Source organism: Aulonocara stuartgranti (assembly GCF_965226115.1).
Source record: "Aulonocara stuartgranti genome assembly, chromosome: 17".
In the NCBI taxonomy this organism is placed as follows: domain Eukaryota; kingdom Metazoa; phylum Chordata; class Actinopteri; order Cichliformes; family Cichlidae; genus Aulonocara; species Aulonocara stuartgranti.
This window is the reverse complement of record NC_138953.1, coordinates 7949556-7974165: the sequence shown is the minus strand read 5'-3', so window position 1 is coordinate 7974165 and position 24610 is coordinate 7949556. Positions and strand designations below refer to the sequence as shown.

The following is a 24610-nucleotide window of genomic DNA, read 5'->3' as shown; positions in this document are numbered from 1 at the left end:
CTTCTGGTTTATTAGTATCATCTAATATTCAAAACATTATTGGTTTTGAAATAAATTGAATTGTGTAGACTCTGGAATGCACCGTTATTTAACTTTTCCTAGCTACAGTGTGGTGGCACGTGGATTACGTTGAGCACAAACTGTTTTTAATTCATGAGTTGCTCAAAAGGAAGGAGGTGGTCAGGGAGGGTTGTGAAGCAGAGTTCTCATAGTGGACTTTAGTGTTCTTTAGTCATGTCTTACTTTTCCATCGTCAGTCTGCAGCAGCAAGGATGTGTTCGGTGAGTTCGATGGATGGTGTCTCGTAAACCTAGCGGAGTTTTTGTCAGAAGTTTAATCTTTTCTGAAACGTTAATTTGAAATTATGCATGTTAATTTGAAAGTTTGGAAATGTTTGCCACTCGCAAAATCCATAAACTGCATTGTGATAGAAACTCCTAATCAAATTTTCTTTACAGCCGTGGAAATGTTTGCTGCTTGAAAGTGCCTGTGCAACAAACAGGAGAATGTGCCATTTTTCTCACTTTGGTTGGTGGAGTCGCTAAAAAAACACAATTGCTACATCAAAAGTCTGTAAAAAAAACATCTACAATAAACTACTGCAGGTCATATAAGCTTCAAGAAACTCAGCTGACAAATAGACTCTTGTAATGACTGGTGACAGTGTAATAAAACATTTGTTAGTAGTCAAAAATGTGAGTTGGATGAGAATCGGTGATGGAGTAAACCTCATACATAATTCACTCTACATTGCTCAAATAAAGTCAGAAAGGCACAGGAAAAAGTAACAGTCAGATGGAGACCTGATTTACACCTCGCCACTGACAGTCTGTTCTTCAAGACTCGCACAATAAAAGATAGCAAGTGATGAGTGTTGAGGGAAGTGGAGCTGGATGCACCTGCTGTGGTGAAGTCCTCAGGGTCAATCCAGGAAGAGGCAGGAGCATATTTCTGTGACGGCAGGTCAAACCGTGCGTGTATGCGTGTACGCTGACTAGACACCAGCACTTGACTTTGACGACCCTCGCGCCACAAACACAGTAACACAAACTTCACACTTGGGCTCTTTGCGTCCATCTCCATCCTTCCTCATACCCCGTCAGCAACTCCTCGGGTTTCTCCCCGGAGAAGCAAAGCGGTCAGCAGACTTAAAACTCCCTATCCCTAGGCTAAACACATCTCTCACATAGTAGAAATTGTTTAGACATGCGTGGTTTACCTTAGCTTGCGTGCAAAATGTACTCAGTCATCCTCACTGACTCAGAAAATAGCTGTGACAGCTCACGATACAGGTGACCTTTAATGAACTGTGCTGCTGAGGTTACACCCCTCATCTCAATCTGATCTCCTCACCTCTGTGACTCTAATCTAACGGCTTTCTGAACAGAGAAACAGGTTTTTGAAGAGTTTTTCATGGCTATTCCGTGCTTGCACTTGATTTTGCAGTACCACTCTAAAAATGTGTAAAAGAGGCCTCTCAGCATTTCATTAAATAGCGGGGGGGATCTAAAACGGTGCATGTACAAGCACTTCGTAGCGCTGTGAGGAAAAAAAGTGTACTGCACTGTGTGAAAGAGGAATGCTCAAATTTAATCTCGTTTAACTTGTTCAATTTACTTTACGAGTTTATTGATAAACTGCTAGTTTAGCTAGAAGTGGCAGTTTGAGTTGTGTTTTGCTCTGTGGTCCCAAATGGTCATTCCTTTCAAATGTGTGGCAAAAAAATCGCACATCATTAATATTATAGATCAAAGTAAGGTTTCGCACATTCTAGTAAACCGAATCAAAGAAAAGTCTCTAACTAGCCTTAGAAAATGACCTTCAACAACAATAATATCGTAGTTTTTTACTACATTAATATTCACTGCTTTTGTTTTTAGGGTCTTTAACACGCACCATTTGTCTCAACCTCTCAGGTTTAACGTCATTGATTTGCTGTGTTATGTTCAGTCTATGTTCAGGATAACAAAATTGCTTTTTTTCCCTCCCCCCTATAAAAACCTTTCAGAAACTACAGCAGTTCGATACATACTCTGAAGTCTGCTGGAGTATTTATTACTGCTGTAATGCAATGTTTATTAACTTCAACTGAGTTTAGAGTTTAAAAATATAACCATTACATTTCCTATAATATTGTAATCTTTAAAAAAAATAAATGATTATGCATAATATTCCCCGGCTCACGTATTCCTCTTTAGACACTCAGTCAAACAAAACCGTTTAAGATGCCAGAATTAAATCCCTTTCAACTTTCCCAACTCTACCATTAACTTTAATATGAAATATTTCAAAGTGAAACAGCAAAAATACTGTAATTTTAACAGACTTTTGCAGTTTAAAAGTCAATAAACATCTGAAAATAAAGAATCACTGGCTGACCAAAGACCAAAAGTCGTGGCTGAATAATGCAGTGAATGATGGTGAGGTTGAGGCTGATCTTTACACACAGGAGTGTGATTGTCCTTCTCTGTCGGTCCATCAAAGCCGCTGCGCCATCACTTGCAAAACCAGCAAACCGTGCAGACAGCAGCTCCGATGCATAGCTGCAGTTTAACGAGTTAAAATAATAAGCTGCTGACCTTTTAGGGAATTCTGATGATGATCATTTATGTGGTTGACACTCAGTAGGAATATTTCTAGATTTTTCTGTGAGGTTTTGGCACTTTGAGTCTTTTCCATTTCTCATTTATTTACTTAGTGTAGTTTTCACATCGAAACAGCAGTTTAATGTAAGCAGGTTTAATGGAAACTCGGAATGGGACGGGATCTGGATCATCCCTTTATGTGCAGCGTTATCTCGACTGTCACGGGATCGCGAGCGCCGAATGTGAAAGTCAGTTTCGGATTTGTTTTCTGTTTGTTTCTGTAGATCATTTCAAAATGCAGCACTAAAAATCAGAGGGATAAATTTTTATCCCCACCATCCCCTCTGGAAAATCACACTCTGCCTATATTAACAGTTTTTAATCTTATAGCAGCAACAGCTTTAATGGATGCCAAATTTAAAACAGATTATGGGCCGAATACCCATGGCACATGCTTTATTTTCTCTAAAGGATGATGCTAAATGAGAGGCTGAATTACAGCAAGTAGTGGACAGAGGATAGTCTGAATTGTGAGAAGTGTAGTAAGCTAAATGTTACTTGCCTATAGAAAATGATTTGTCTTCATTGGTTGTAGCCTTTAAAAAAAAAACATTTATTTTTGTCATTTTTCAGTGATCGGTTTCCTCAAGACTTTGAGAATCTGTCTTTCAACATAGCACTATATCATTCCTTGGAAAGGTTTTTACCTCTTTTAGGATTTAAGCCTGCAGTCACTCCACTATCACATTATGGTCTAGTGTATTTGATAGCATGTGGTTGCACACTGACATGAGCGGACTTCACGCTGTGCGAGCATGTGTCTCTTAGCCACTGTGCACATTCTGCGTTAGCATAAGGTGTCTGCCCGAGCCAGCGGATGTCTCTCAGGCTGGCTTTCTATGGAAAACCTGTCGACAGATTGACCTGCTGATAGATTAAGACTGTCGGGGGAGATACAGCACAGGCCTGGAGGCATGCGGTCAGCTGATATCTTTTTCTCTCTTTGTTCATTTCCGTCTTTCTCGAGCTGTCTCCGGGGAGACAAGCGGAGACACATGCTGACATGTGATAAACAGATCTGTGACTAATGGTCTGCTTTAATAGAATACAAATGAGATGATTAAACAACCTCTTTTATGCCAAGAAAATAAACTCCGCTGACGAAATAATGCTTGAAGCTGGATTCTGTTGGTTTTTCATTATATAATCATATTCTGTCTGTATACTGAGCGATGCCATATCAATAACAGAAATGAGCAAGTTTTGTTTTTGCAAAGTTATGATCAGGACACACTCTCACTAAAATTAATTATATATTTATGTTCAAGTTACCTTGTCAGTCACATTTTTCCTAATAATTCTTCAAATTGCAAAGTTCTTTTTGTTTGTTTTTTGCCCTGTTGTTTCTTCTGGAAAACCTACCTAGACTACAGCTGTGTTCTAATTATCCAATATATAGTATTTGCTACACTAACTAGTAAACAAGTGGAGACAGCTGTTGCGTTTCACTACATGATTGCACACTGCTACATAATTATGCATTGGATATTCGTAATTATTTCTCTGGCTAAAACAACAGCAGAACGTGTCCCCTCTACTTATCACACAATTGGAGAACAAATGGGCTTATCTGTTGACTGAGGCTGGAATTACACTTGCTCGCGGACACACCGATCCAGTAGTCGGCTCTTATTTTACTTTTTCACTCTGCTCGTACACACTACACGTGCTACGTAAGGCACACTCTAATTAGATTGGGGGAAAAAACTGTGCGGCAGCAGGTGATTTTATCCCTGGCCTTCGTCTCTGTGGCAATGGGCAATGTTTCTGGGCTTTCAGTGTACAGATACATTCAAAAATGCTAACATTATCAGACCATAGCTATAGTCTTCAAAACTGGTTTGCGGCAAATGCAAAACCTCTTTTGTTCTCCACACAGAAGTGTGCATGCATGCAACCAAAGCTTGCTCAGACATGATTGGTTGATGTAACTCGGGCTATAAGTGGACTACAAACTGAAACCAGAAGACCAGAAACCTCAGGACTTCCCATCAGATTCTGCATATTTACAGGGATTACTCTGTACACTGATGTTTCAGCGATAACGTCAGTGTACCTCCCCCACCTGCACATAAAGAAGCAACATTTGTCACTCAAAATACTACTACTACTGCTGAAAGTAATATTAATAATATAAATAATAATAATAATAATAAAGAAATGTTCACTGTTTCTCCGTTCTCACATCAGTCTGTGCATTTACAAACAGCTTTTTTTTTCTTTTCCCATTCAGTTGCTTGTGTCTTCCATTTATAGACTAGACTAGAGAAGGCTCGAGAACTTGTTGTTCACCTGACTAGAAATAAACATTTTCCACGAAGCAGTAGGCGTACTATTGTTAATCCACTGAGTAATCTTTGGTCAGTTTGTTTTCTTCCATAACAGCTCTGCAGTTATCTTCTTTCAGACTGACGTCCTCAAATGTGTTTCGTTTTGTCTTGTATATACAATTGTAAAAAGTCTGGACTCCATATAAAAAAAGACAGAATGCAGTCTATTTGAACATGAAATATTCACAACCAATTTTCATTAAAACATGGCAACAACAAGTAAACAAACAAACAAACAAAAACCTGCTGACAACTATTACTGTACTGGACCAGGAACAGACAGCGAACATAGTTCATCAGTGCTTTCATTTAGAAATGCCACTTCCTTCTCCGGGAACAAGCTTATCAAAGGTGGACCGAGGTGAAGTGGGAAAATGTCCTGTGGTCTGAGTGGTCGATATTTATCAAAATGTTTATTTATGCTTGTTATCGGGCTCGTTATCGCACTTCACAAAACACTCAATGAGATCACACTGGGCTACATCAGTGCGCCTGCCACAAATGATATTTACACGTATTGGAGTGCCACATGTGGCCGAAGAGGCAACATTCTGCACTTATTACAACAACATGAAGCTGTAGTAATAGTCTGGTTAAACTGGCCTATTTTTGTCCAGAGCTATCAGCCTGTCAGACTTGGTAATCAGCTGCAAACTTAACCTGAAGACAGAGTGAAAAATAGGGAAAACACTCAGTTTAGCTGTTGGGTGTCCTCAGATTTCCAGTGCTGTGTTTAATGAGTAGTTGATGCAACACCGTGTTAAACATGCCCTCTTTTCAAAATGTGCTGCTGGCATCAAATTCAAAATGATACATTTTTGACTAAAAAACAACATTTCCGAGTTTCAGCATTTGATGTGTAATCTGTGTTGGAGTTTTAATGATCTGCAAATCATTTTGTTTTTATGTACATTTCACCATTCAGCTCTAAAATGCCTGATCGGGCTAAGGCTGGTTTTAGGTTATTTGAAGAATCCATTTAATGCTGTGATTCTTCATACAAAGATCTGTGACTGTAGACTTGGCTGAACGGTTTGGCTGCCTGTTGCCTTCATAGTGCTTATGTGCATTTTTCAGTACATATTGTCGCTCTCTACATTGCCTTCTCAGCGCACTTACTTACGTAAACTTAAGAAGCTGTAATGCTGCGGGTGCGTTCTTCTTTGAAGGAGATGAGCTTGTGTGCGACGCAGTGTAGATGCACTGCAGACACAATTCACACAGTGGCCTATTTCCTTTCAGCCTGTTTCCACACAGCCACAGAGCTCTTTTCTTTCAGGTTCCTTTGGGTCACAAGTCACATCTGACAGATTCCTGTGTGTGTTTTAAATTATCAGTTGACATGTAAAAAGGCAAAAGAAAATATTAAGTAGACATACATTTGTTTAAGAATGATTTCATAAAAATGTGAGGGGATTAGGGCTTTGATGTTAGGGCTTGGAGATGACACGTCGGCGTCTGAAACTGCCAATTCTTCAGAGCGTAGCTCGCAATTCTGCCTCGTTTGATTTTGTGTCCCACTCATCTTTCATTTGTGACTGACAGCGCAAAGACACACATTGAAAAACCTTGGAACCCTCTCGGTACTCTCAAAGCCCTGCTGGAGTTTGTCACGTAGTTTTGGGGAGTTTGTGAGCTTTTGTAACTGTTGATGTAGCTGACACATTTACATTACACTGAGACTCAAACTAAACTTAAATATGAGCTTACTTGAAGTACGTTAGATGATTTAGAGTTTGGATTAGCGATGTAAAAGCATTTCCTTTAGCTGAAGATTGGATAGTGCTAACATATTTTTCATACAGTCTGCCAGCTTGTATTATTTTTGGACGTGCTGATTTGATTTCTAATAAACGGGTCTTAAAATTCCCTTTAAAAGATATGTCACACTACCACGAAGCACAAGGTGAACTTTTCAAAGCTACCTGATTTCTTATTGCTGCTAGACACCTCACATTTTGCATCATAAGTCATTTGCATGAATCAATTATCGTAATGGTTGCTAATCGATTTTCTGACAGCTATTTGAATTATGGTTCCAGGTTTAGTGACAGTGCTTTTTTTTCCTTATTAAATCAAAATAATACAAATAGAATATGCTAATAGCTTTATTGTGTTATTTTCTGAAAGGGAGACTCTCATTTTGTTATTTCTTTATAATTTTGTTAACCAGCCCGTGAACAGTAGCATTGTGTGTTTTGTGGCTCCGGAGAAGATTTGTCAGCTTTGAAAAAATAACCCTGATCATGTACAGTGTCTGGGCTTGCAAAAGTGCATTTATACCAGGAAGCCTAGGCTCTTGTATCCATTATGGATGAGCAAGATTTTTATGAGAGACTAAAATTCTCTCTAAAGTTTTTATCTCAGGGGCTTAGGTTTGAACGTCAGGCATATAAAAGACCGTATTACTCATTAAAATGAAACAGTAGGCTAAGAAGGAGAAACTGATTCTCTAAATAAATGAATATTAATTGCACTGCTGAACTTGTTCATTGATATCACCTCACAGCAAGATGCCTCTCTGTTTAAAACCACTTGTCAGCTGGAGCCTTTCTGCGTGGAGTTTGCACGTTCTTCTTGTTCCTGCATCGTTTTCATCTGCATGCTTTGGTTGAAAAACTGAGGATTCTCGAGTTAACCTAACATATAGGATTTAATGTGAGTGCGTGGCTTTCAAGAAATCCAGCTCCTGTCCTTTACCACTCCAGATAGACTCCGGACCTGTCACTTTTACCCCTAGATTGGTACATCTTGGTTTTGTAGTGCACACTCAGTACAAATGAAGCCAAGCCAACACCAACCACTGACCAGCGTGCTAAACTCAGGAATAAATATGCATTACAGTAACATAAATAGAATTCTAAGACAAAATAAAAGCATCAAAGACAATTCAGAATCAGAATCAGAATCAGAATGGGGTTTATTAACAAATGTTGAGCAGGTTTACAACATTAGGAAATTGCTGCGGTGCTTCAGTGCAAACATAGTGTCATAAATAGCACTTAAATAGACATGGAAAAAAATAAAAGTAGGGATAAGAATTAAAAGTGCTACGTGGGAAGATATGTGCATGAGATATACATGAGATATATACATGAGAATAAGAATTAAGAGTGCTACGTTGAAAGATATATACATGAGTGCAGGTGGTGATCAGTGCCAAACATGGAATGATGCAGTGAACACAGCGTAGGGTCATGTGTTAGTGGCGGGTACAGTCATATGGTTATTGTTCATGTGTCCAACAGCAGAGGGGAAGAAACTGTTCTTATGGCGAGAGGTTCTGGTGCGAATGGACCGGAGCCTCCTGCCTGAGGGGAGCAGGTCAAACAGACTGTGTCCAGGGTGAGAAGGGTCAGCTGAGATCCGAGCTGCACGCCGCAATGTCCTGGAGGTGTACAGGTCCTGCAAAGATGGGAGTCTGCAGCCAATCACCTTCTCAGCAGAGCGCACAACACGCTGCAGTCTCTGTTTGTCCCTGATAGTGGCTCCAGCGTACCACACGGTGATGGAGGAGGTGAGGATGGACTCGATGATTGCAGTGTAGAACTGCATCATCGTCCGTGTTGGCAGGTTGAATTTCTTCAGCTGCCTCAGGAAGTACATCCTCTGCTGGGCTTTCTTGATGACGGAGGTGATGGTGGGCTCCCACTTCAGGTCCTGGGTGATGGTGGTACCCAGGAAGCGGAATGAGTCCACAGAGGTGATGGGGGTGTCAGACAGGATGATGGGGGGGAGTGGAGCTGTGTGCTTCCTGAAGTCCACAATAATCTCCACTGTCTTCTGGGCATTCAGCACCAGGTTGTTGTGGCTGCACCAGGACACCAGACGTTCAACCTCCCCCCCCCCCCCGAAAACTGCTGTTAGTATATTTAAACTCAGTGAGAAAATTGCGTGATAAAATGTGGGAACTCAAAAAATATAGGAAGGAGACGATTTTGATGGACTTTACTGCTAAGTGATTTAAAAAGTTTTTGTGCTTCGTATTAAACTGAACTGTGTTTAAAAAAACAGTGAAACCTTTGTAAAACTAACACCTGTTAGATCACCTATTTTGGACTTATGCTCACTTGCTACTTTGCCCCATTTAGTCAGTCTGGTACTGGGTGTACAGCCCCTTGCTGACAAAGCTAGCTCCTATTGGCTGGAAATTTAGCACTCCACTCTCCAAAAATGGGCTCTTCTGTCTGGACAAACCAAGGTGGTAACAGCCATAAACTGAGCCTTCAGAACTGGAGTTCACAATGACTACCTCTGCCCTTTATGTACAATCTATACTTTCATGAAATGCCTCTAACAGTCTCCTTTTTTCTAGCTTCATACATAATTCATAAAGATTTAAAATATTCCGTTAAGTCTTCAACAACCAGCAATCATACACGCTAACAAAGTGTAGACACAATCATCCTTCTGAAGCGCTGCCTGTTCACCATATGTCCCACGGTGAATATATAACCTTTAATTTGTAATATATTATCCTCACTTGAGCCCCCTCGTGTAGCCCTCTGAATTATCCATCCCATCAATGCACCGAACAGCGATCCATGATGTGGCATCCACACTCGCTCTCCTTAAAATCGCAGTGTGTCAGCAAGAGGCCTGCTCCCCTTGTGTTAGTCACAAAGGCACAAAGGAGTCTGCCACAGTGACAGACTGGATGCTTCACACGGCGCTTGTGCCTCTGAGCGAGCGAGCGTGCTCATTTGCGTGCGCGCGGCTCTTTTTGTGGCGGTGGCAGTTTCATGCTAAGTTTCTTCCAGAGAAAGAGAGAAAGACAGCCATCATTGGGGCTCAGTTCTAAAAATAATACCCCAGTATGTCTTTGTACTGTTGTGCCATTCCTATTTTCTAAAGACAATAAGTTATTTATTTATTTATTTTACAGTGACTAGCAGAGCCCGGTGTCTAAAAACTCAATATGTTGCACTTATATTTATAGTGCCATTCCTCTGCTTTGACAAGCCATCATGTTTTGGTGAAGCACAATAAATTTTCTGCGTTTTAAAGGGCCCCGTTTGACTGTGTTGTATTGAATTATCCAACATATAATATGTCTCGGTGACAAGCCATCAAACTAAAGAAATCCAACATTACAGAAGTGGTGGCGGCAGCATTTCCCAACTCTTTGTGGCAGCATCACGGTCAGAGCTGTAAGTTGTCAAAATATGCAAATATAAAGGGGGATTTAGGGGCCTTTTTTCAGCTTCTACAAGGCTGCGACTGAAGGTTTCTCTTAGACAGTGATAATGCTGTAGTTTTGCAGCAGTGACGAACGTGCTCTCTTTCATCAAGTGAAATCATGACACCACAAATTTTCTAGGTCAAGGCTGTTGACAGTGTGAGTGGGAAAAGAGAGGAGAGGTGAAATCAAAGGGTGAGGAAGAGACGTAAAGGGAAAAGCGAGAGGAAGACACGAAGACCAAAGTCTGAGACTGAGATTGACTACGTGCGTGTGTGTGTGTTTTCATGTGCGTCAGCTCCGTTGTTCCTTTTAACACAGCGGCCCCGTGCTTCCATTCACGACAACAACGTGTCAGCAAGAGAAATGAAACAACAGGAGAAAAAAAGCAGCCTGATACCACCGAAGCATTGGTTACACTTGTGCACACATCTAATCCCAAATATCTGCTCCTGTGAGGCTTTGTGGACTCACTTGGCCTCAAAATGTCCACCTTGTATTTCTCTCTGCTTTTCTTTTATTATCAGATTACTGGTTCACTACCTGTGGTTGAGCAGTCTTCTGTTCTCTGTAGCTGCTGTTGGATTTCCAGCCACTTGGAGGAGCAGTTACTGCTTTCAAATGTATTTCTGTCCACATAGCAACATAAATTTTAATATGGCTTTAGCTAGTTTAACTATGCTTTTCATCAACTCGCAAGTGAAGCATCTTGTAGCCAGCTGGTACAACGTGTCCTTTCTATGGTGAGGGGAAGATAAAGACGAGGTTTATTGAAGGTCAACAACCTCTTTATTTAAAACCATGCTACAGTATGACAACTATGTGTAGCATTATACTGTAAAAGGTAAAATGGCCTGTATTTGTATAGCGCTTTACTTAGTCTCCAAGGACCCCAAAGCGCTTTACACTACATTCAGTCATTCACCCATTTATACAGTGGTGATGGCAAGCTACATTGTAGCCAGTGGCGGTCCTAGCCTGTTTGGCGCCCTGGGCGAACACTCCCCCCCCCCCCCCCCCCCCCCCCCCCCCCCCCCACACACACACACACAGACAAAACATATTAAGGATTGTACATTAACATAAAGCTGTTGCACACACACACACATATGAAGAGAGAGAGAGTATGCATAGTATGCAAACGGCTACCAAACAGCCATCATAATTCGTCATACAATGGGAACAGGGCAAATCAGCAATTGACAATGACTGCTAAATATTAAAATCTGTAACATAATGTATTATTTGATTTAATTGAGACTTTAAATCATCAAACTGTAAATTTTAAATTGTTATTGATCCCTTTATATTAGTCCTAAAGTGTATATTTATTTTCTTACTCTTCTTATATATATTATTTGTTTACTTGCACTGCTGTAACTGGAGCCTCGCCTTTACTGGACTGTAGCGGAGATGACAATAAAGTTTACTTTGACTTCAGCAGCGAGCAGGTGCACCGAGGGCTCTCGCGCTCACTTTTCGTGTATAGAATTTCGGAAAAAAATCGGTGCAAATTATAAGTCTGTATTATACCGGCAACGGAAGGTTGCCGGTTCAAGTGAATAGCAAAGTGAATAGCAACGATGTTAACCCTACTAATGCCATAAGCACCTCCCAGCTTAATAATTGCATAGCTACTGCCTTATCCCATAGCTAGTGTAGCATTAGCTAAATTGGCTAATGTAGCTTCACCTAATGCTACTAACTCATTGTTTCACTATGCGGGTAAATTTATGCAAGTTTCCCAAAATATCTAAGTCTCATATCTTAATGAGATTCAAAATCAATATTTGGGTACGACCTCAAGTTTTATCCCTCCATAAGAGTTAACGTATTGCATAGTATTATGAATTAGCTGAGGTGACACGTAGCAGAAAGCCAGAACCACAGTGGGCACAAATCTGTCACTCAAAGCACCCACGCCTCTAATAATACATCATTTTAAGCAATAACAAAGTGTAAATGATGAGTTATTTAAAAAATAAAATCCTGTCCACATAGCCCATTTTTGACACCAATCAAAAATGAGAGAATTAGCTAAAGAGATCAGTTTTTATTTTTGCTTTAAAGTAGGCATTTAAAATAGAAGCTAGTGGAAAGAGAAGTGACCAGTAGATTTCATTGAGGTTGGTAGTAAATTGCAAGCCTGTCCTTTTTCCAGTGTCACTGCTGGAAACATGCGATCAAAGCTCGCTAACATTACTTGTCCTAAAAAAATATCTGATACTGATTGTTTTTATTATTGAGACATAAAACCTCAAAGCTAAGGTGTTACACGTGAGAAAGGATTTGGTTTTTTTTCTCTTTAATAGCAGATCACAGGTAATCCTTATTTATAATAAATGAGCAGCAGGTGCACTTCAAAACATTATAACAGACCAGGTCAGCAACATCCGGCCAATGCTTTACAATAAAACATTAAGTAGACGCAGGACACTCTCAACACTCTGCTCTGTGACGCTTTCCTCACTTTAGGTTAATGACTTTCTCTTCAAATATATTGCACATTGTTCACCTGCTCAGAATCTTTGTGCAATAAATTACTTTTATGAAGAGGAATGTAGGTTCTTCAATTACCTTCCTTTGAAAGGAGGTTTCGGTGTGCATAAATAAGCGCGGAGCTGACAGTAGCAGACACCAAAAATACTCTAAGGGGTGAAGCACCTAATTTAGCAACTAAGAAACTGGAGAGCAAAAGCTAAAATCCATAAAGAGGAATCCAGCAACCTCGAGCGGAACTTTGACACGGTGATATTTTATCATCGAGGCAGCTCTTGACACAAACACACCTTCAGTAATAAAGTGTCACTAAAGGAAATGGGGAAGTGAGCCAAGGAAGTCATGAGGTCTGTCGTCTCAGGTTTTGAAGTGAATTCATTACGCACAAAGAGAGATGCTCGGCTGGATACAAATATTCAGATATTTTTAAATAGATTTATAATATGAATAACATCTTAATAAGCATAAAAGTTCAGCTAATGGCCATTAGGTTGGTATTCATCACTAGCATAATGCCAGCCTGCGGGATGTATGCTCAAAAAATGAAAACACTGCTGTGCCAGATGTGACTGTGAACACAAATAAATACAAATTGTACATTTTCTTACCTGTGACTCGAAAATCATGGCTTAGGTTTGATCTTATGGAGTGCTCAGTGCTCATCTAACCAGTTAGTATCTCTTAAAACTGCATCTGAAACAATATCCACGTGACATGACGGCGTTATGCTGTTGTTGCAGCATTTCAATTTTGTCTCCCACATCTGCGTCTCCTCGTGTAGCCCTACTGTTGTTGCACCGTTCTGCCTGTTTTTGCTGATAGATTGTGCTTTTGAGCTGCTGAGCAGACTCTTTTAAGACAACAAGGTCAGCCCATTAGGCAGTGCTTCAGAGCAATGTTGAATGTGTCGAATGTGGGGATTATTGGGTGAGACTTTGCAGGCTGTGTACACTCACTGCGAAGTGAGTTTAGCTCAAGGGGACTCCATGCAGATAAGAGCAGTTTTTATACACCAGAGTATAATAATAAGCTCCTGTGGGCTTAATAGAGAAAATTGTGTTTGGCAGGGGCTAAATCTTGATAACACTAAAATGTACTTAGTTTTGTTCTTTCTTTCTTTTTTGTTGTTGTTGTTATGAGTCGAGCCTGGCTTTTTGTTTAGCTGTTCATTGAGTGCTTAAATTTAATTATAACATTTCCTGTGGAGAGGCAAATGTTTGCCCTGGTTTTGTGTGTGGAGTTTTTCAGATTTTCAGAGCACTGTTCACTGTCTTATAATTGTCTTTGTAATTGATTTTGGGGGCATATGAGGTTCAATTAAAGCAAAAGAAAAGCTGCTCTGCGTGACTCCTGCGCAGGCTGTGTACTTTTGAGTGCTCACATATGCCTATATATCTATTTATATTTGAGTTAGTGCACATCATCTTCTCAAAGTGTGCTATACCGACTGAGTTGTCCTTCTGTGACACTGTGTCGTTTCACTTGAACGCCTGATCGGTCCATCTCTCCAGGCAGTATGACGTCTTCCTCCCCAGGAGGGCTTTTAGCGTGCGTTAGTCGTGTGTGCGCGTCAGCGTGTTATTTTGCTGTGCTTCCTTAACTGTGAGTATGACACCCCAGCTGTACCTTCTGGCTTTCTTTGAGATACACATAGGAACACACTTGTGTGTCTTTGTGAGGACTCTTAGAACCTGGTATCACCATGTTTGTCCCCAGGACTGTCAGTGGAGCTGTTTTTATGACATAATAGCTTCCTGGTTGATTTTTTTTTTTTTTAATCATTAGTGTTTTAAAACTAAAAAAACATTCCTGTTAAGCCTTCCAGTGCCCATCCTGGTCTTCATTAATACTTCAATTTAGATTCTAAAGTTTCTTTGGTCTAATGTTAATATTTGTTTTTATTTCATAGGTTACACCTTGTGGATGCAGACAGACAAATATCCTTTTGACTGACCTATTCTATTTCTTGTATAGATTTAACTTATGGGTTTTCCATAAAAGAACAGATTTATTTTTTTTGTCTAAACCAGCAGTCCCCAACCCTTTTTTGCGCGACGGACCAGTTAATGTCTGATAATATTTTCACGGACCGGCCTTTAAGGTGTCACGGATAAATACAACAAAATAAAACAAGTGCCAGTAACAAAAAAAAGAAGATTTATTCATAACACATGGGAAAAAACCCAGGGAAACTGAGTTAACGATAAAAATGATAAAAACCAATAAAAACACTGAAAACCATAAATTTCACACCCGAGCCTCAACTCTCGCGATCCAGTACCAAACGAATCATGGACTGGTACCGGTCCGTGGCCCGGAAGTTGGGGACCACTGATCTAATCCAAAGAACAACTGAGAAAAAAAACCTCTACTAAGTCCAAAATATAAATCTACAAGAATAATTCTACATTTATTATTCAGCACAGAATAAAAACCTGTCGTATGGCTAAAATCCTGTCTTTGACCCATTGATGGTACAGAATAATATACAAATGAAGCCATCATAGATGCACATTATGTCTGACTTCATTATGTCTGCCTGTAGTTTGCCTCAGACAAAACACTTTTGTTGATGAGTTTTGTCAAACATTTGGGTCGTTCTGCATTTCAGAAAGGAGGATTATTCAGGGTATGCTCATAAGCTAACAACTTGTGACAGTAAGTTGTTAGTTTCACAGAAAGCGCTGCACTTCACTGAGATGGTACTCTTGAGGTTTCATAACTGGACTTCACATGGCTGACGTCATTGTAGCTACCTCCATCTTTTATACCATCTGAGTCATTCATCCGGTACGACCACAGCAGTCTTTAAGGAGACTTTGATTTGCAAGTCCACGAAATCAGAACAACGTGATTGGGCAGCTGTGCTGATGGTGTGTGAGCCCAGTCCCCAAATGGCGCTCAAAGGTATGGTTGGTTTCATGTGCAATTTACAGAAGTTGCCTGGTGCAGTCCATTCATTTCAAAATCAAGCGCAAAAAAACATCCTCTTTTTTGGCATTAAATATCAGCGCAGTTGATATTAAATTGTGTGACGTGAATGTTAGTAAATTAGTTTGTGCGCTTGATTTAAATAGTCCCCTCCCTATTTTGGGCTTTAAGAAAGGAGCTCCCAGAAATACATATGTAACTGGGGCAGCTGCCTAAATTTCAAGGATCTCCACCTCTTACATGCAGTCTTGTAAATCTAGACCCTAGTGAGGTAAACACATCGATACAACCCCCTTGGCCCCTTACCAAAACAATTACCAACACTCAAAACTGCCCTTTGAAGTTGAGACATGTGTGCCATCAGTGCTATAGGGAGGTGCCACATATATGTGCGCACACTGCCATGTGAATCGGGACTAACTGCAGTCTTTGGGCAGTAGGACACACTATGCCAATTAGCAGAAGATGAACTAACCACACTTCCCATTTGACCACTGGTACGCACACATAAAGAAAGAGAGGGAAAGAAAAGGTTGCAAAACAGGGAAATTACTTCTAATCCGGGGGCCTGTGATGAAAATACTTTTAACTTCTCCCTCGTGGGCCACAACAAGGATTTAACAACCTCTTTGACTGCTACTATATCGCACAGATTTACCTGCTGTTTCCTCTGCTGTAAAATGGCTTTTGCTTTCGTTCAGCGGTGTACAGGGCTGGTTGAAGAGCTGCACCACTGCGGGGGAGGAAGGCACACTGCGATCACAACCTCCAATATGTCAAAAGTAATTAGGCTGTTCGGCGAGTATACCCTATTATGTGCAGAGAGGTGTGTGCTGTTAATTAGACTGATGAGGAGATTCTCTAATAAGCCCAGCATAGACCATCAAACACATGTCTCGTTTTGTTCTGATTAGACTTCTTTTCTCATTGAAACTGGGAATTCGCAAAGCATGTTTGCTAATGCACTGCAGTTTATTAAGTGGTTTTGTGCAAATATATGAATGATTAGTGAAGTATTGATCGGTCTGTTGAAAGAAGTTTAATAGGCAAATATTGTGGTATTTGATAGTTAATAGAGGCCACATAATTATAGCTTCCTTGCTGTTCCTTGTCAGACTTAACAGGATGTTAAATATGTTTTGGTTTTTCGACTGTTGACGGACAAAACCAGTCATCATGGGATGAACTGTCGAGATTTAATTTGAATGTTGCACCAATCTAAAGTGATTCGCTCTATATTTACATGCATGCTTATCTTCAAGCACTGCTTTGTAATCATTTTGCAGTGAGCAAGACAAAATGGCATAAAATGATGAATTGCAGGGACCCACAGGTGTTTCTGGGTGCAAAAGTACAATCAATTTTTCAATAAATGCATTTGCCAATGAAGTCTGTGGGTAGAATGCTAACCTTTCCTGTGAGTGTGCCACTAAAACCTTCCTTTAAAGCAGGTTGGTGGTAAGTGTGGTGCCAATGCAGTGCCACCGTATTCAATTCTTAAAGCAAAGCCTTGAATAAGGTCCCTTGTTGCAAGACTTTGCTGGAAGGTAAGGCTGCATGAGCCGTTCCAACATCTCTTCTGTCATTATTGTGGATTTGTCTCATTGTGTCTTTTTTTTTCTTCTTTTCAGTTTTTTTCCCACCTAAACTTCAAAGTTTCTTGCAGGTAAAAATATGCATGGTAGAAATAAACTGCTGTAGATCACTCTTTGAAAATCTTTGTTGACAGCGTGCCACTAAACGCACCGAAGCTACAAATTAGACAGTGACACTTGTCGTCGTTTAAATGAGCTTTGGTCCAAGAATTTGATAGTCGGCTACATTTTTCGCGTGACAAGCGTTTCATTTCCCAAAACGACCTTCTCTCCCAAGGGAGAGAGCTGAAAAAGGGGGTTCTGCTTTAATTAGGCTAGCTCGCTCGCAAAACATAAAAAAACAACAAAAAGAGTGGAGTAGTGGAGGGATGAAAGATGGAGAGCTAGAATGCAGGAGAGGATGAAGGTGCGGAAAGTGTGAGGAGGAGGAGAGCAGATAATGAGAGGCAGGGTGACAGTATGAAAGAGTGCAAGAGGAAGAGAGCGTGTCAAGAATCAAGGGGGGGTTGTTTGCCTGCGGCCGCCTCATGGTGTGATGTCGCTGAATCTTCTCACCGTGTTTTATTACAAGGGGCTCGGTGTTGGGGTCGGCCTTGTCAGCATGTCAGCTAGCTTATGTTGGCTCGTGCGTCTCGGCGTGTCCGCTCGCACCGTGTCAACGTTCATTTTTGCATGCAGTGGCTGAGTTCATGCCACGAGTGACACAGGAGATAAGAAGGAACCCAACTTACCTATATAATGGCGGGGTGGGGCTCGGCGGTTTCTCTTGTTCCACTTCCTCTGAGAGCAACACGGAGCACCTTTAATGATTTGAATAAGTCTACCCCCCAGTTTGCTGCGGTCATGGTCAACTATATTTCCTGTAACACGCGTTAGTTACCAGGAAAGTGGAGTGGCATAAAAATTTCAGGCATGCTTTCCATTACACTGGTTTGCTGCAGACTTTACACGAGGGTCAGTTTGTCATCAGCTTTAAGATCCTTTATTTTAAATACTATTTTTCCTTCGTTCTTTATGTTGCTTTCTATTTACAGTATTGCAGTAACATTATTTGTTGACATGCTAAATATTTAATGAAATATATCTGTCATTCTCCAATTTCACAGCTCGCCAGGCTTTGCATTCATGCGACAGGGCAATACATAAAACTGATTCTTAGAGCTGCTCACATAGCCATTTTTCACCATTAACACAGTGGGATCTATAGCATGAAGACGTATTATGACCTGTTTAACAGCGAGCGTTGCCATCTGGGCTTTGCTGTCCTGTAGCTTTGCTTATGGCGACTCTCGCGCTGTAATTCTTGGGTTTCTTTGTTGCAATGTGAGAAGGTACGGTCAGCGTTGTGAAGTGTGTTACTGTGTCGGTGTGTCACCCAGCAGTGATTTAATCGGCGTGCCAGGAAAAAAAATGGAGGTTAGAGCTGATGGTGTAGTTTCAGTGGGACGCATGAAGTCATTAGTAACATCCAGATCAACTGAACGCTACTTCCATACATTCGCCTAATGAAGTCGTTTATTTGATTGCTGTTGCCGCTGCTGACTTATTACACCTGTATGCAATTATTCTTTAATATATGCTAACTGCCAATTTGAGGCAGCAACATGTTAAATTGATGCAATCATTTATTTCTGAAAAGGAATTACAGTTTTAAAAAATGCGCATAAAATCACCAGATATGCATACAACAGTGTGTGTGTGTGTGTGTGTGTGTGTGTGTGTGTGTGTGTGTGCGCGCGCGCGCGCGCGGGTTTCTTTGCATTTTCTTTTTTTTAGCAGGAAATTAAATCACTGGTGAATCAAAGAACATGGTTACAGGGATGCAAAAGTCATATGAAAGTGTGGTATTGTCAGAGAGAAGCAGAAAGAAGTCCTGCTTATTGATTTACACCAATGCTCTTAATGACTGCATAGCACACCCACAAAAGTCAAAATAAATAGCTTCCATGGCTTCCTGGATATCTTCTGATGCTGTTGATGAATATTTTTTTGCCTCTTATTCAAAAAAAGCTCTTACAAATCTGCCTTTCTAAAAAATATTATTATTATTATTATTATTTATTAGATTTTAAGGTTTTCAAATGCAAAATCCTTCGAGGCAAATCTTGCCACTTTTCCATCTTGGCAACAGCTCTGGGCTCTTCTGTCAGGCCATTATTTTTTCTGCCAAGCATGTAGTTGCGTCAGAGCAAGAACACAACTGGACATGTTTGCTCTTATAAAGAGGACCAGCAGATTTTGTTTTACACTAGTGCTGGGTTATGTGTTTGGTGTTACCCAAAGATTTCCCCCTCAGGATTCTTTCAATGACAAGTCTTTCCGGTTATATTTTAAAATTTTGTTTTCTTTTATTTTCTTGAATAGTCAGGCCCCATCTTATCTTAAAGACCTTGTAATGTCACATCTCACCAGTAGAGCACTTTTGTCATGGGCTGCTGGATTACTTGTTTTCTAGAGTATTTACAAGTAGAATGGGAGGCAGAGCCTTTGGCTTTCAGGGCCTCTCCTGTGGAAACAGCTTTCAGTTTGGATTCAGGATTAAGATTCGGTTTAAAACATTCCTTTTTAATAAAGCTTATAGTTAGGGCTTGATCTGGTGACCCAGATCCCTCCCTTAGTCATCATGCTGAAATAGGCCTAGGCTGCTTTGGGTTCCCATGTTCCACTGAATGTTTCTTCTTCAATTACTTCTTTTTATACTTTCTACCTCTGTACACACCACTCTGTATTTAATCATTAGTTATTATTAATCTCTGGTTCTTTCTCATAGTGTGTCTTTAGTCCTGATTCCTCCCATCACATCCAACTAGTTGCAGCAGATGGTTACCCCTCCCTGAGCCTTGTTCTGCTGTAGGTTACTTCCTGTTAAAAGGGATTTTTTTCCTTCCCACTGTCACCGAGTGCTTGCTCATAGGGTGTCATCTGATTTTGGGGGTTTATTTGTATTGAGGTGACGGTTGTTGTGATTTGGTGCCTTACAAATACAAGTGAATTGAGTTGAATATATCTGCTAACTTCATTGTGTCCTTAATTATATTCTACTAACAGTTCTAGTTCTGGTGCATTTGCCTAATTCAGTGGTTAACTCTGAATTTCAATCTACAACTAGAAAATCAAAGAAAACACAAAAGTCCAATTTCCCATTCGGGACTTGGGAATGGTTTCATTTTCAGTGACAGTTATATTATATGTTATCCAGCTGCTACATCAATCAAATCTTTCTTCTGTCATTTGTGACTTAATAAAGCTTCAGACAGCGACTGTCGTTGTAATCATAAATGTGAAATATTAGATATGCTGCCTTTTCCATGATAGAATTACATTTCCACATACTGTCAAAGCTAAATAATGCAATATGGGATAAAGTCATTTGTGTACATAATGAACACTGAGTAATGAGGGTGTGTTCTTCCTTGGCACTGCCTAATGTGATTAGGCAGGCTATCTGCTTTGAACATAACTGTTTTCTGTTACGCAGAGGTTCGAATAAAACCTGGATTAACCGGATTACCTTCATCATTATGTCCTGTCATTGTGGCTTGTGTTCGAACTAGATTAACATACCCAGGGGTCGTTTGTTTTTTGTTGTTGTTGTTTTTTGCGCCTCTTTATCTCTTTATCACAGGTGCACAGAACAGACAGAGCATTGCAGAAATGGTCAGAAGTAGGGCTTTATGAATATGAATATGAATGGTACATATCACAAAGCAGTGCTGAAAGTTGTCATCTGAGCTGACTATTAATTAAATCCATACCTGTCCTTCTGGTGCAGCCTCCTCTTTTCAGCTCTTTCTCTCTCTCTCTGTCTCTTTTTGTCTGACAGAGACAGTGATGGATACAAGGACGGCGACAGCTGAGCTTGGCTGGATATCGTTCCCTGCCAATGGAGTAAGAACAATGTGCAAAGGTGTACTCTGTGTGTGTGTGTGTGTGTGTGTGTGTGTGTGTGTGTGTGTGTGTGTGTGTGTGTCCGTGCGCCCTTGGGAAAAAACTGTTTGAGTACACTTTACAGTGGTCCAGTATAGAGATGGACCGATCCGATATCACGTATCGGTATCGGTCCGATACTGACCTAAATTACTGGATCGGATATCGGAGAAAAATAAAAAAATGTAATCCGATCCATTAAATATCACGAAAGCACCTCACAAAACTTGCAACACGCTGTAACTCACCTCAGAACGTTAGCACGTCGGAGCAGTGGCTGTGGCATGCGGGACCTGGTGGTCTGGATAGCATATGGAGCTTCGCTAGCAACCTGGCATTTCATCTCCGACAAAGTTATCCCCGAGAGAAGTAAAGCAAGTGTGTAAGTCCATCTCTGAATGTTTGTAAAGCATTCCTGCGTTAAGCTTAACAAGCGACTGCCTCTCGCTCTCCGGCTGCTACTTCAATCGTGAAACTGATCAGCTGATCGGCTTTTCTGTCGCGAGTCCGTCTCTCTTGTTTGTTTTTGGTCCACTTTGCACCAGAAAGAGGAAACCAGCGGCTGAACAACAGCAGCACGTTTAAGCTTGATAAGCTGTTGTTAGAATTTATTTAATATTTCTTTCTACACCAGGATCTTTTTCTACGTAGCTGACGCTGGTAACTGTGCAGGGGCGGATCTTGCAAAGTTTAGCCAGGGGGGCCGATAGGGCATTAACAGGGAAAAGGGGGCACAAAGACATACTTTTCTTTCTTATTCTCATTTAAAATGTCGAGCTTTTAATAAATAATTATCTGACACCCAAAGTTTTAATTTGATGTAAAATGAATAGAAGTCAATTACTGTATATAGTGACTATTAAGTCTAATATATATACCCTAGTAAGCTATAGCACTTTTTCCTTTGGGAAGGTACCATCTGTGCAGTCTGCAATTTTGTTGAAGAAAGATGTTGAATCTATTTAATATTTCTTGAAAAATAATTGATTTCTGTGCATTTTTTTTTCACACTGCATCAAATTAAGGTTGATTACGTCGATTAAGCATCATGAGGTGGCGCGTGAGGGGTGGTTCCCTATTTTTTATTTATTTATTTTTGTTGTTGCTGGGAGTTGGAACCCTATTAGTTAGGTTGCTTAATATTTACGCTAAGTACTCTTTAAAATACCAGAATAGGGAGGATGGTGTAGGTTTAAGTTTATTAGATTGATCAGTATTGCTGAACTATGAAATATTTTTTTTGTATACAGGTATAACAGAATAGCTTTAGTGTAGTTGTTGTTTTAAACTTGAGTATGAACTTGTAGACTTGCAAAATGCAGCAAGATATTTTAAAAAACAGTTTTGTTGATTAAAAAACACTATATCGGATTCATATCGGTATCGGCAGATATCCAAATTTATGATATCGGTATCGGTATCGGACATAAAAAAGTGGTATCGTGCCATCTCTAGTCCAGTAATGAGTCTGTCAAATTCCTAATTACAGTAGCAAGGTGACACCAATTAACCACTACTGATGTAAATAGAATGCATTCCAAAAGATCAGTGAGGTGCATCACATGGGAGTCCGCAGCAGCTGAATAGAATAGAATAGAATAGAATGGGTTTTTCCATCTAAATTGAGCTCCTTGGCTGTTTAAATTCTGGCTTGGCGACTGGCCGGTCACAGTGGTCTGCTGTGTGCGTTTGAGGTGAGTGACTCTAATTGTGATGAATGGTTTACCCATGTAGCACAGAACAAGGTAGAGGAGAAAAAAAGAGAAGGAGACAAAATGGGAGGGAGGGATAAAGTTTAATTTGTGTCAGGTTTTGGTAAACCCATTCATCATTTTGGCCTCTCCTCTCCCCTCTCCCCTCTCCCTCTGCTTCCTCCCCTCTCCTACTACTTGGCCCTTCTTCTCACACGCACACATCGCCCAGTGGGAGGAGGTGAGCGGTTACGATGAGAACCTGAACACCATCAGGACTTACCAGGTGTGTAACGTGTTTGAGCCCAGCCAGAACAACTGGCTCCTCACCACTTACATCGACCGGCGCGCGGCGCAACGCATCTACGTGGAGATCCGCTTCACTGTGCGCGACTGTGCCTCCATACCGAGTGTCCTGGGCTCCTGCAAAGAGACGTTCAACCTCTACTACCTAGAGACCGACAGGACTGTTTCAGATGGCATCAAAGGGGTGGAGTACTGGGCCAACGCACCCTTCCTAAAGGTAAACACTTTAGGTAAAAAGAGGGGAGAGGGAGTAAAGATATAGTGTTATTTACAGATTTTTAAAAAGCAACAAAAACCCTATACAGTGGGGCAAAAAAGTATTTAGTCAGCCACCGATTGTGCAAGTTCCCCCACCTAAAATGATGACAGAGGTCAGTAATTTGCACCAGAGGTACACTTCAACTGTGAGAGACAGAATGTGAAAAAAAAATCCATGAATCCACATGGTAGGATTTGTAAAGAATTTATTCGTAAATCAGGGTGGAAAATAAGTATTTGGTCAATAACAAAAATACAACTCAATACTTTGTAACATAACCTTTGTTGGCAATAACAGAGGTCAAACGTTTACTATAGGTCTTTACCAGGTTTGCACACACAGTAGCTGGTATTTTGGCCCATTCCTCCATGCAGATCTTCTCGAGAGCAGTGATGTTTTGGGGCTGTCGCCGAGCAACACGGACTTTCAACTCCCGCCACAGATTTTCTATGGGGTTGAGGTCTGGAGACTGGCTAGGCCACTCCAGGACTTTCAAATGCTTCTTACGGAGCCACTCCTTTGTTGCCCGGGCGGTGTGTTTTGGATCATTGTCATGTTGGAAGACCCAGCCTCGTTTCATCTTCAAAGTTCTCACTGATGGAAGGAGGTTTTGGCTCAAAATCTCACGATACATGGCCCCATTCATTCTGTCCTTAACACGGATCAGTCGTCCTGTCCCCTTGGCAGAAAAACAGCCCCATAGCATGATGTTTCCACCCCCATGCTTCACAGTAGGTATGGTGTTCTTGGGATGCAACTCAGTATTCTTCTCCCTCCAAACACGACGAGTTGAGTTTATACCAAAAAGTTCTACTTTGGTTTCATCTGACCACATGACATTCTCCCAATCCTCTGCTGTATCATCCATGTGCTCTCTGGCAAACTTCAGACAGGCCTGGACATGCACTGGCTTCAGCAGCGGAACACGTCTGGCACTGCGGGATTTGATTCCCTGCCGTTGTAGTGTGTTACTGATGGTGACCTTTGTTACTTTGGTCCCAGCTCTCTGCAGGCCATTCACCAGGTCCCCCCGTGTGGTTCTGGGATCTTTGCTCACCGTTCTCATGATCATTTTGACCCCACGGGATGAGATCTTGCGTGGAGCCCCAGATCGAGGGAGATTATCAGTGGTCTTGTATGTCTTCCATTTTCTGATGATTGCTTCCACAGTTGATTTTTTCACACCAAGCTGCTTGCCTATTGTAGATTCACTCTTCCCAGTCTGGTGCAGGTCTACAATACTTTTCC

The 24610-nt window shown here is 40.9% G+C and overlaps 1 protein-coding gene across 3 annotated transcripts in view; it reads left to right on the top strand.

Moving 5' to 3' along the window:
* Positions 1 to 24610, top strand: part of LOC309691857 (ephrin type-B receptor 1-like) — a 133867-nt gene that overhangs the window by 18542 nt on the left and 90715 nt on the right. For 2 of the 3 annotated variants that reach the window (XM_082509852.1, XM_082509854.1), the window contains 2 exons: positions 21003 to 21067; positions 23030 to 23320. In XM_082509852.1, the coding sequence (XP_082365978.1) occupies positions 21003 to 21067; positions 23030 to 23320 (356 nt within the window). Of the gene's footprint in view, positions 1 to 20799; positions 20873 to 21002; positions 21068 to 23029; positions 23321 to 24610 lie in introns of those variants that run through there. The other variant, XM_082509853.1, reaches the window with a different exon arrangement.